This window comes from Octopus bimaculoides, chromosome 7 (assembly GCF_001194135.2).
Source record: "Octopus bimaculoides isolate UCB-OBI-ISO-001 chromosome 7, ASM119413v2, whole genome shotgun sequence".
Taxonomy (NCBI): domain Eukaryota; kingdom Metazoa; phylum Mollusca; class Cephalopoda; order Octopoda; family Octopodidae; genus Octopus; species Octopus bimaculoides.
Window position 1 is genome coordinate 59163822 of NC_068987.1, and position 11451 is coordinate 59175272.

At 38.1% G+C, this 11451-nt stretch overlaps 1 protein-coding gene across 2 annotated transcripts in view; it reads left to right on the plus strand.

Moving 5' to 3' along the window:
• The window catches only part of LOC106867688 (endoplasmic reticulum-Golgi intermediate compartment protein 2), a 52227-nt gene that overhangs the window by 12944 nt on the left and 27832 nt on the right, over nucleotides 1–11451 (plus strand). For both annotated transcript variants that reach the window (XM_014912632.2, XM_014912633.2), the window contains exons 5-7: nucleotides 1387–1433; nucleotides 3320–3539; nucleotides 5617–5712. In XM_014912632.2, the coding sequence (XP_014768118.1) occupies nucleotides 1387–1433; nucleotides 3320–3539; nucleotides 5617–5712 (363 nt within the window). The remainder of the gene's footprint in view (nucleotides 1–1386; nucleotides 1434–3319; nucleotides 3540–5616; nucleotides 5713–11451) is intronic.

An 11451-nucleotide genomic window follows, 5' to 3' on the forward strand; every position in this document is an offset into this window, starting at 1 on the left:
AATGAAAGAGACGACGTTGGCATGGGTGCCAGTCGTCGAATTTAGTTCGGTTTCGATTTCACTTTCCTCAACAGGTCTTCGCAAGCAGAGTTTAGTGTCCAAAGAAGGAAAGGTACGCATGTCTTCATATAATCTGTCTGTACTAAATTATCATGCTGAAGCTCAAGTCCCTCCAGGTTAATGAGGGCTGCCACAAGTTGCTGATAAGGGCTAGTGACAAGACATTGTTTAACCAAATATTAAATGTGCGTCACAGATTTGGTCTGTTGGAAAATTAACACTGCTCTAATTGAATGCAATACAAACATGTTCTGTGATACTTGATAGGTCATTATTCTATCACCATTAAAATTTTCTGTTTTCATACTGTGTCATCATATCATCATCTCCAGGCTATTGTTTACAATTGGAAATTACACAGACAAGGAATAAATAAAGTGAAATAGCTTAGTCATGACCTACCGATGTTCAAATGGGATATAAATCACATCAACCTTATTGTTAAATGTAATATATCATAGTTACAGACTGTCTGTCTGATAAAACCATAAAACAACCCCAACAAGCTCATAGACTTAGCTTGGAACCTTACTCTAAGTGTTTTTACAAAACAGTGGTTAATTTAGCTTAACAGATTGTACGATCTTGCCACTTTTATTCCTTCTTGAATTGTTCATTAGGTAAGTGACTGATTAAAAGATGAACTGATGAAATAATCAATCCCCGAAAAGATATTTGTGTTACCTATGTTACCCAGCGTGGAAGTGCAATGGCCCAGTGGTTAGGGCAGCGGACTCGCTGTCATAGGATCGCGGTTTCGATTCCCAGACCGGGCGTTGTGAGTGTTTATTGAGCGAAAACACCTAAAGCTCCACGAGGCTCCGGCAGGCGATGGTGGCAAACCCTGCTGTACTCTTCCACCACAACTTTCTCTCACTCTTACTTCCTGTTTCTGTTGTGCCTGTAATTCAAAGGGTCAGCCTTGTCACTGTGTCACGCTGAATATCCCCGAGAATTACGTTAAGGGTACACGTGTCTGTGGAGTGCTCAGCCACTTGCACGTTAATTTCACGAGCAGGCTGTTCCGTTGATCGGATCAACTGGAATCCTCGACGTCGTAAGTGACGGAGTGCCAACAACAATGTTACCCAGCATCTAATGTAACACAGAAGCATTATCAAACCTGTGAAGTATCTTCTGGAAGCCATCACCCTTACCATTCTCATTTCTCCCAATAAGATTTTCGTGGTCCATTTCTGCTTTGGTTTTGACCATTATTTCTTATATATTTGAACAACGATTTTCTATCAATTATTCATTACTAACTAAACTTGATATTTTTTTTTCTAATTTTGTTTATGTTCTTTTTTCATTTTCACTCTCCAGCACTCTCCAAATTAATGTTGATATTACAGTGGCAATGAAATGTCCAAGTAAGTATATGATCACAAATATAGTAATGTTGTGATCCATCATTCACTTGTTCCATTTGTTTTAATAAATAGTTAATAGGGGACGCTGTTGTGTGGTGAAGAAGTTCATTTTGTAGTCATCTTAATTCAACTTCACATTCAGATATTGGTGACCATATAGTTTATCCTTATTGTCAAAATTTATCTATAAGTTTCCCTTATCATACGTTTCTACTTTACTCCATCATGTTAGGCAAAATACTTAGTGATGTTTCATCTGTCTTTATGTTCTGAGTTCAAATCCCACCAATGTCAGCTTTGCCTTTCATCCTTTCAGGGTTAATGAAATAAGTACTAGTTAAGTACTGGGTTGATGTAATTGATTTTTTATTATATGTTCTTTAGTTTATTGCTTTTTTTTTCTTAATTCATTATGGCAAATAATTTCCAACAGAACAACTATGTGCACCTGATGTGAAAGGATGCTGGTTCGCCTTGAAATATTTGTAATATTATACGATATGTACTCAGTGCTTCTCCTGCTCCTTTCATTTACAGACTTAATTATCACATAAGAAACAACATTTGTTGCTTTTGAACTGAAATTGCATAGCATTTTCCATCTTATTGGAATTTTCTGTCTAATCTCAATATGGGGTGAAGTGTGTTTGATGCATTAGTTAATAAACTTTATTGATTATTTATCAATTCATTTCTGTTTTCTATACTAATTTTGCTTATGCTAGATGCTAACCAATCATCATTATTATTATTTTTACTATTATTATCATTTCATGTAGTCACATGAATCCTACCATTGAGCTACAAGTAACCTTGCTGTCCCTAATAACACTGTTTTCTGGAGATGCACTAAACTAAGTTTTATGCCTATTTCCTCTATCCAGCTGTTCAAATCTTTAGGATTAGCTCCTAATGCACCTATAACCACAGGGATACATTTTATCTATACTTTCCATAGCCTTTGCAACTCAGTGGCTAGGTCCTGGTACTTTGTTATTTTCTCTATACCTCTCCAAGTTGGCAGAATCGTTAGCATGATGGATGAAATGAAATACTTAGTAGTATTTTACCTGTCGCTCCATTCTGAGTTCAAATTCCATTTAGGTCATCTTTGCCTTTCATCCTTTCAGGGTCGATAAATTAAGTACCAGTGAAATACTAGGGTTGATGTAATCAACTAGTCCCCGTTCCCCAAAATTTCAGGCCTTGTGCCTATAGTAGAAAGGATTATTATTATTATTCTTTCTGCTGAGGTCAGCTTTGCCTTTCATCTTTTCGGGGTCGTGGAGTTTATGTAATCGACAGATCCCCTCCCCAAAAATGTCTGCCCTTGTGGCAAAATTTGAAACCATTATTATTATTATTATTAGTATTATTATTATTATTATTATTATTAAGGCAGCAAGCTGGCAGAATTGTTAGCATGCTTGGTGAAATGTTTAGTGGCATTTCATCTGTTACTATGTTCTCAGTTCAAATGCCGCCGGGGGTCGACTTTACCTTTCATCCTTTTGGGGTTGATAAAATAAATACCAGTTGAGTACTGGGGTCTATGTAATTGACTTACCCCCTCCTCCAAAATTTCAGGCCTTGTGCCCATAGTAGAAAGGATTATTATTATTATTAAAGACAGCAAGCTGACATAATCATTAGCATATCAAGCGAAATGCTACATTCTGAGTTCAAATGTTGCTGAGGTGTACTTTGCCTTTCATCTTTCCAGGGTCGATAAATTACGTATCAGTTATGCACTGGGGTTGATGTAATCAAATAACCCCCTCCCCCAAAATTTCCAGCCTTGTGCCTATAATAAAAAGGATTATTATTATTATTATTATTATTATCATTATTATTATTGTTATTATATTTTACTTTTCATTTTCTAGCTGTTGGAGCTGATTGTTTAGATATCACTGGCCAAGATGTTCAAGCCTTTGGTCAGTTACAGCAAGATGATGCTTACTTTGATCTCACTCCACAGCAACAACACTACCATAACACACTTCAAGAATTTAACCAATATTTAAGAGAAGATTACCATGCTATCCAGGAAGTTTTGTGGCTCACATCTGGGATATCATCTCTTGCTGCTAACATGCCAGATCCGTATGTATTATTTATATATTCTTTTTGTTGTTATTAGGGTTGTGGTCTGCTCAAGATAAATGTCTTGTTGTATTTAAGTGTGTCTTTTACATTATAATTTTAAATTCCATCAGCATCAACTTTGCATTTCATCTGTCAGCAAGTATTTAGATAAGTACCAGTGAAATACTGTGGTTGATTTAATGTACTGTCCTCTCCCTTCCATAAAATTAATGTCTTGTGCTGGATTCATAAATCAGTATGTAGTTTATTTCCCAGTATGTAGTTTATTAACCTTGATCAAGTACAGATAAAAGGCAGTCCAACCATGTCTATCAGACTCAGTGGCTCTCCTGTTGATTTCTAATAAATCTTTATTTTCAGGTTTCTGTGATAAAAAAATTGTTATGAATCTTTATTTTTAGGTTGTTTCCGTGATAATTTTATTATTAGGTTGTCAAGAAAGTTCTTGCGGAATTTTAAATTTTGGTTTTAAATGATGTATTTTCAAATTAATTTTCATTGAATTACTTTGACTTTATATATCATTTTAAAGCCCATTTTTCACTCTATCTAATCGTGTTACTCTTTTCCTTTTTGAATAATTAGGCCATTTTTTCCAGAATGTTGAATACAACATGGACAAAAAGCAAATTCGCACAGTTTTCTTATTCCAGTGCAAGCTAGGCCGAAAAGCTGCTGAAACAGCTCGCGATATCAATGATGTGTTTGGCTCAGGAACCACTAATGAACGCCCAGTTCAATGGTGGTTCAAGAAATGTTGTAGCAGTGACAAGAGTCTTGAAGATGGTAAGCATAGTGGTTGGCCATCGGATGTTGACAACGATAACTAAGAGCCTTAGTCGAAGCCAATCCACACACAACTGTTCGAGAGCTTGCTTCTGAATTAGGCGTTATGTATACGACAATTTCCAACCACTTGAAAGAGATTGGAAAAACAAAAATACTTGAGAAATGAGTGCTGCATGAATTGGACGACAACCAAAAACAAATGTTGTTTTGAAGTGTCATCTTCCCTTCTTTTTCGCAATAAGAATGACCCGTTTCTCGACCAGATTGTGACTTGCGATGAAAAGTGGATTCTTTATGACAACCAGTGGCGCTCATCTCAGTGATTGGGGAAATTCTATTAAGAATTATAAGGGAAATTCTATTAAGAAGTATAGAGTTCTAGATTTTTGAGACAAGAGGTGAGATTGTGATTCCTTTGTAGTTCTGAGACAGGTGATGATTACCTTACTTTGGAAGTAGAATTTCATTTATAGAAATACTCTTCCAAATGATGGCTGAGATAAGCATTTTGAGACTCTTCTTCGGTAAACAGTGTTGAGAATGAAGTATGAGTGTCAATAGGAAGTGAGTCAAGGGAGAGGGAGTGATGACTGGCAACACAGGAAAAGTGGTCTGTGGAAAATATAAGTTGGGGAAGATTATGCTAAAAATCTGAAATGACATACATTAAAATAGATATATGACAGTGTGGTTAAGAAGTTTACTTCAGAGCTTCTTGGTTTTGGATTCAATTCCACTGTGTCGTACTATGGGTAAGTGTATATATATGCTATACATGTGTGTGCATATGTGTACCCTTGTCTGACATCATGTGATGGTTGTAAACAAGCATCATCATTATACAAGTGTTTTCAGTCTGCTATGGAAAATCATGTTTGGCTATGAAAAATATTACATTGCCTGGAATCAGGTGAGCATTGACAGTTGTACATCAAGTTGTAGAAAATCTGCTTCAACAAATCCTATCTGACTCGGGCAAGCATGGAAAAATGGACACTATATGATGATATATATTTGTGTGTGTGTATTGAATACTTGAAATGAGGAATAGATAGGCAGCCGATACTGATGAAGGGTCATTCTCTCTGTTTACTAGCCCTGTTTTCGTTTTTTTTCTCTTGTTGTTTGCATACTTAACTTGTTTGTTTTCGTATTTCATGTTGTTTACACAGTTGGTGATGTCCTGTACCCATATATGCATATATATATTTATACTTACACACATACATGTGTATATGTTTGTGTATTCGTGTATCTAAACATTATATTGTATATGCTATTGCAGTGGGCTTAAACGTGATGGACCACCTGATGCCTGCCGAATTCATGGTTCACTACATGTCAACCGGGTTGCAGGCAATTTTCATATTACAGCTGGGAAGTAAGTTAATTTATTACTTTTCATTCATATTATCTCATTCTCTGTCTTTCTCTCTCTTATATTTATATATTCATTCATTTGTAATATATACATAGTAATATTATTTACATGACAACAAAATAAGCACAGATTGTAAAACATCTACATTGGCACTACCAAAGGAATGTTCACAGGCACACAACAACACATGCATACATTCTGGAATGCAAAGTGAAGAAAGTGTCCCTGTCTCAATGTGTCTGGTAAAGCACAACCACAAGATGGGAAATAATAAACTATGCACTATCTTTCACAGTGGTTCTGGACTCTTGACTCATCATCGTCATTGTTTAATGTCCACTTTCTATGCTGGCTTGGGTCGGACGGTTTGACTGAGGGCTGGCTGGCCAGAAGGCTGCACCAGGCTCCAATCTGATCTGGCAGAGTTTCTACAGCTGGATGCCCTTCTTAATGCCAACCACTCTGAGAGTGTAGTGGATGCTTTTTATGTGCCACTGGCATGAGGGCCAGTCAGGTGGTACATGGCATCGACCACACTTGAATGGTGCTTTTTACTTGCCATCCACATGGGAGCCAGTCAGCTGGCACTGGCATCGACCACGCTCAAATGGTGCTTTTACGTGCCAATCGGGCAGTACTGTCATGGGCTACGACAACAATTTCACTTGCCTCAACAGGTCTTCGCAAGCGCAGTTTATTGCCCAATGATTGAAGGGTACTCTTAAATGGCTGGTTGGGCTGCACTGGCATAAGCCACAGTTGTGATCTCACTTGGCTTGCTGGGTCTTCTCAAGCATATCTCCAAAGGTCTCGGTCATTTGTCATCGCCTCAGTGAGGCCCAACGTTTGAAGGTCATGCTTCACCACCTCATCCCAGGTCTTCCTGGGTCTACCACAGGACCCCCCTACTGCTAGGGTGTGACACTTTTTTACGCAGCTGTCCTCATCCATATGCAACACATGACTATACCAGCGCAGTCGTCTCTCTTGCACACCACATCTGATGATTCTTAAGTCCAACTTTTCTCTCATGACTTTTACACTCTGTCGTGTATGCACACTGATATTACACATCCAGTAGAGTATACTGGCTTCATTCCTTGCAAGCTTACACATGTCCTCAGCAGTCATGGCCCATGTTTCATTGCCATGTAGCGTGGCTGTTTGCACACATGCGTCATATAGTCTACCTTTTACTGAAATTGCATATAGGTGGGAAGGTGAGAAGGAGAATGGAAAAGTAGGTAATAAGTCAGTGGTGAGAATGAAACTGGAAATGCATAGTTGTTAATGCTTAATTAATAAAAACAAAATTGAAATATTTTTTGGAGAAAAGAAGAATCATTTCTTAAGTCCTGCAGAATATTTAGAGCAAAGTGCAAAGATCATTTGTTTCACTTTATGTTTGTGTTCATGTGGAGGACTGTGGTGTTAAGAAACCTCTGTCACTAAGAGCTGATCAGTGGAGTAGCCTGATGAGTTGAATGAAATCTGGGCTGGGGGTCTACTCTGATTGTGGTGGGGAAAGCTGTGAAGATGTGTGCAAAATCATTTAAGCAGTACCATGTTTTGCCAGCATACGATGCAGTGCAAAGTTTGCATGTAATGCAGTAGTTGTGGTTAGTTGGACTGCAGCTAAGGTTTTGAGCGACAGTTTGCTGTGATATAGGGCTATTTATAGTTAATGTGTTTGAGGTGATGGGACGAATGTGGCATCAAGTTTGAGCATTTGAATATACTAGGCTGAGTGTGACTGGATGGAAGCAGTGAACTTTGAGATTAGAAAGCAGAATTTATGGAGAAGTGTATGTTTTAATGGTCTAGAAAGTGTGATTAGAGCTTGTCTTAGCTGCCTTTACTACTCTGATCTTTGATAGTAAAATCACCAGAAGAGGAGGGGGTGAGACATTTGAATGTAAAAACGATTTCAGTTAGAGAGTTGAGGTTGGTCAATCTGGATAGAGGTAAGGAGGGGCAGCGGTCAAGGAAGTATTTTAAAGCTGAGAAACCATCATTGTGGTGGTGGTGGTGGGGGGTCAAAAGGAAAAAGAAGTTTGGAAAGCCCAGAGAGAAATGAGACATTGAAGAGGTTTAGAGCATGAGTGGTGTCTTTAATAGGAAATGGTAAGCAGAAACATGAGGTGACAACAGTTTGTTTGAGGTAACAAAGAAAGTGCTTATGGGAGAGTTGCAAGTGGAGACAAGGAAGTGGTGGCTAGGACTGTTGTGATCTTGATTTTTCCAGAAGAAATAAGTAATGGAAATTTGGGTATGATGACTTCAAATGCTCTTGTCCTTTCATTTCAAACTATGACTATATGTATGTGTATGCATATCTATGCAAATATCATATATATATATATATTTATATATTTATTTATAATTTAGTCAATTACATAATCTACAAAGTAAAAGTATAAAAAGGACAGGTTGTAGAAAGAACTATGTTGACACTATCAACAGAATGTGTACACATGCTGCACACATCCAAACTACCATATTTTAACATGTATAAGGAACCCTTTTTTGTCAAAAATTAGGTTAAAAAAATATGGGAGTTTTTTTATGGATAGTATTATAAGCCCTTACAAAACCTTTTTTTCCAAATTTTAAGCCTCCAAAATTAGGGGGTTCCTTATATACGAGGGTTCCTTATACATGTTAAAATATGGTATATACGGAAGAACTGCAGCATTCTTGTCTAAATATATCTGGGAGTTAAAAGTGAACAATATAACTGCAGCCACAAGGTGGGAAATAACAGATGGTGCCACTTGAAAAGTACCCACTCCACACTGTAAAGTGGTTTGCATTTGGAATGGCATCCAGCTGTAAAAACCATGCCAAAACTTACCTCTCTTGTGCGAGTGCCATGTAAAAAGCATTCAGCCCACTCTACGGAGTGGTTCGTGTTTAGGACGAGCGTCCAGCCATAAAAACCATGCCAAAATAGACACAGAAGCATGGTGCAGGCTCCTGCCTCGCCAGCTCCTGTCAAACCGTCCAACCCATGCTAGCATGGAAAGAGGACGTTAAACAATAATGATGATGATGATGATGCACCTCATAAATGCATGGTCTAATGTCAATATGAAAGCTAAGCTACACTTCTATATAATTACTCAAAAGTTTAGTTGCACTTCTGTCTACCTCATATACCACATTACTTGCAAACTTTCTAATGCATTATACATAGGTAAAACTATGACAATCACTATCTCTCCTGCACATGCTGAACTTTAGCACTCTCAATCAACCTTTTTTGTAGACACCCAAAAGACTATTTTCATTATTCTCATTCAAGTACTCAAACTAAACCTTCTCACCTATGTACAGTGATTCAATATTGTCACTTGTGCACCTACTTGTCAATATAAAATTTTCACTATTCTCCACAACTATTTACTATTCTCATTTGTGTACTTTGACCTCATGCAATTATTTTTCACTATTTCTACATGCATATATACTAAACTTTGTCCAACACAAAAAGTACTTTTATTTTTTTGTCCTTGTATGTATTCAGTACTTTCTAAACCCCCCAGTTAAAAGATCTTTGTCAGTCTCAAACAAAGAAGCTGGTTTTGAAATGTGACAATCCTCTTCTTACAGCACAACAGCTTACAAATGTATTCAGAGCAGATGTTGTCGTTGTTGTTGTTGTTGTTGGCACTCCGTCGCTTATGACATCGAGGGTTCCAGTTGATCTGATCAATGGAACAGCCTGCTCGTGAAATTAACGTGCAAGTGGCTGAGCACTCCACAGACACGTGTACCCTTAACGTAGTTCTCGGGGATATTCAGCGTGACACAGTGTGACAAGGCTGACCCTTTGAATTACAGGCACAACAGAAACAGGAAGTAAGAGTGAGAGAAAGTTGTGGTGGAAGAGTACAGCAGGGTTTGCCACCATCCTCTGCCAGAGCCTCGTGGAGCTTTAGGTGTTTTCGCTGAATAAACATTAACAACGCCCAGTCTGGGAATTGAAACCGCGATCCTATGACCGCAAGTCCGCTGCCCTAACCACTGGGCCATTGCGCCTCCACATTCAGAGCAGATATAACTTGATAATCAAAATCATGATACACATACACATACATACATATATTCATATACACACAAACATGTGTGTGCATATGTATGTATGTATGTATGTATGTATATTTTATTAAACTTGACCAATATTTTTCAAGCAATGAACAATTTTCATCAAAACAACAATATAATTTGTCGACTTGGAAATTATTGCAAAGCTGCATGATAAACATTTTTTGTCTTCCCATTCAGAGATCAGTACAATTCTTTTTTATGTCTAACCTCTTTCTTTCTCTCTCTCTTTCTGTTGATTGTTTTCAGCCATCACCACTAGTGTCACCATCATCACCACCACAACTGCCATACACACACCATTCAGACTACTGACACCACCACCATCAATACCTTTGACTTTGCTGCCTTCCCCTCCTCCACCATCACCATTGTTTTTAATCACATCACTTACTATCACCGTCATCCCTGACCACCAGCACCATCATCACCGTTGCCCCCGCCTCTATCACAACTACAGCTCACACTATTACTATCATCCTATTACCATCACAACTGTCAACCTACTACTGCCCTCACTGTCTCTACGCCTACTATTACATTCACCCCAGCAGGAGGAATAGTAGAGGGGGTCAAAGTGTGACACACTGACACACAGAAATTTGTTTTGGCATTTATTATATATATATATATATATATATATATATCTCATAACTTGCCTGATGACCTCGAGAATGCACAGACAAAACTCAATTGTAGTAAGAGACTGACTTGACCAAGCTAAACATTCTTTTCTACTCTGGGCACAAGGCCTGAAATTTTGGGGGAGGGGGCCAGTCAATTAGATCAACCCTAGTACACAACTGGTACTTAATTTATCGACGCCTGAAAGGATGAAAGACAAAGTCAACCTCGGCGGAATTTGAACTCGGAACATAAAGCATTTTGCCTGGCTTGCTAACATTTCTGCCAGCTCACTGCCTTACAAAGTATCAATATATTAACCTCTAATCTGGTAGGGAGTACTCTTCCTTTGGAATGTTAACACTAAAAGTATATATATATAAATATATATATATATAAAGTGAAGTATATTTGCCACTTAAATGTGGCTGACCCCGGGGGGTGGATGTTACTGTTGCTTTTAGCCCCAGGAGGACATCTCCTCCAGCTGGCTATCGACACACATTTGTGTCCTGTCTGTATATGCCAAGGGAAGTTATCTTTCCCATCTTGATCTACGATACGTACGTACTCGAGTTTCAGGGTTATTTCCCTTCTTCAGCGTACGACAATCGCCGACCTTCGATTCAAAAGATAATTCTTGGCAAATATATATAACTTTTTCCAGTGAAATTATTCACTGATATCGAAAAAGTGAAAACAAGCAATGTTAAATTTCTGAACGAGGTATTAACAGTAACTGCACAATAAAGTGAAGTATATTTGCCACTTAAATGTGGCTGACCCCGAGTGGTGGATGTTACTGTTGCTTTTAGCCCCAGGAGGACATCTCCTCCAGCTGGCTATCGACACACATCTGTGTCCCATCTGTATTTGCCAAGGGAAGTTATCTTTCCCATCTTGATCTACGATACGTACGTACTCAAGTTTCAGGGTTATTTCCCTTCTTCAGCGTACGACAATCACCGACCTTCGATGCAAAAGATAATTCTTGGCAAATATATATAA